The sequence below is a fragment of the Malus sylvestris genome, chromosome 2 (genome assembly GCF_916048215.2).
Source record: "Malus sylvestris chromosome 2, drMalSylv7.2, whole genome shotgun sequence".
Taxonomy (NCBI): Eukaryota; Viridiplantae; Streptophyta; class Magnoliopsida; order Rosales; family Rosaceae; genus Malus; species Malus sylvestris.
Window position 1 is genome coordinate 34,704,728 of NC_062261.1, and position 1,415 is coordinate 34,706,142.

Here is a 1,415-nt window from a genome sequence, read left to right on the forward strand (position 1 = left end):
TGTCAAAGTCGAAATGTGGGAAACATTATACGCAACCGCAATTCCAGCACGGTAAAGAAAAACAACAAGAACACCATCTGCAGATGATCATTTCCACGGATATGGGATTTTTAACATTAGTTACAACTTACCAGAACGACATTTGTTCTCAAAACAAAAAGCAATGCTGTTTCAAGCCTCAAACCCTAAGCATTACAAATATAAGAACAACCGCAAAACAATGCAAACGGGCAGTAGAGGATCCTACCAACCAAGAAAACATAAGACATTTTCGATTGAGACTGCCCGAAAAGCATTATAATTCATCATGATTCAAGTGAAAAATCAGCACATATATCAATGAAATTCAAGTAAAAGATCAATTTAAATAAATAAGAAGCAATCATTGGTTGATGCATATATTATCAAGCCAAGAAAATCTCTAGGTTTCCATAAGACTGTAGATTAAACAAAATCGACGCCAAATAGTCTAAAACGACATGTAACAATACCCGAAACGACAATTCATCAAAAGTAGAGCATGAGACCTAGGTGTTGGTAGCCCTGGTGTAGATCTGTTGGCTGGCGTGAGCAGAGACCATCCTGATCAAGCCTCTGGCCATCAACTCCCTGATGGCCCTCCTTGCCAGCGAGCCGTTGATCCTGAGACGGTCGGAGAGAATGGACGGTGTGATGAGCTTGTACTTGGGTGCCTCAGTGAGGAGCTTGTCGTAGGTTCCCTGGTCGAAGAGCACCATGTTGTTCACCTTCTCCTTCTGCTTTCCCTTGCTCCACTTCTTCTTCTTCTGCTTGCCTCCGCCGGACTTCGCCGGCTTCGACGACGGCGGCGGTGCCTTGTCCTTCTTCGGCGCCTGAAATATCAAAAACGGAAGATTGTCAGAGGCATTAACGCAAACGGATGGTAGGCAATCTGGAAGATAAATGGATACGGACGTACCATGGGATTGGATTGCAGCGACGGGAAAAGGGAGGAGAGAGGAGAGCTCGGATTACAGCGGCTGGGGAAAACGAGAGACTGAATTGGGAAGCGATGCGAGTGGGGATTTTATGACCTAGGGTTTCACCGGGTTGTATCTTGACGACGTCGTTTTGATGTGTTGTGGGCTGGTAAGGTCTCCTTGATTGAGTGAGCCCATTTCTGAAAGTTCAACATATTTAGGCCCAGAACTGTTTAACTTCTTTTTATTTTATACATAGAAATGTAATTGAGGAAACGGGATTGCAACTAATTTATTATCGTTCACGAAAACAATCAATTAATCTGTTGGTCTTGACCAATAGTGACACGCCTGAAATCAACCAACTCGTTTAGAAGAGTCTAAAGGCCTACTCAAGGGGCCAAGGCACCTTTAAACTAACAACTGAGTTCACAATTCATGCAGAGAACGTTGTGCATTGATCTTCCATCCAACACG

The 1,415-nt window shown here is 43.7% G+C and overlaps 1 protein-coding gene across 1 annotated transcript; it reads right to left on the reverse strand.

Annotated features, from left to right (window-relative positions):
* Window positions 1–345: 345 nt before the first annotated feature.
* On the reverse strand, window positions 346–1,100 carry LOC126604924 (40S ribosomal protein S25-2). The gene is made up of 2 exons (XM_050272254.1): window positions 938–1,100; window positions 346–851 (listed from the first exon to the last, which is right to left on the reverse strand). Exons 1-2 carry the CDS (start codon window positions 938–940, stop codon window positions 528–530), a joined length of 327 nt encoding a protein of 108 aa, XP_050128211.1. The 5' UTR covers window positions 941–1,100; the 3' UTR covers window positions 346–527.
* Window positions 1,101–1,415: the final 315 nt, after the last annotated feature.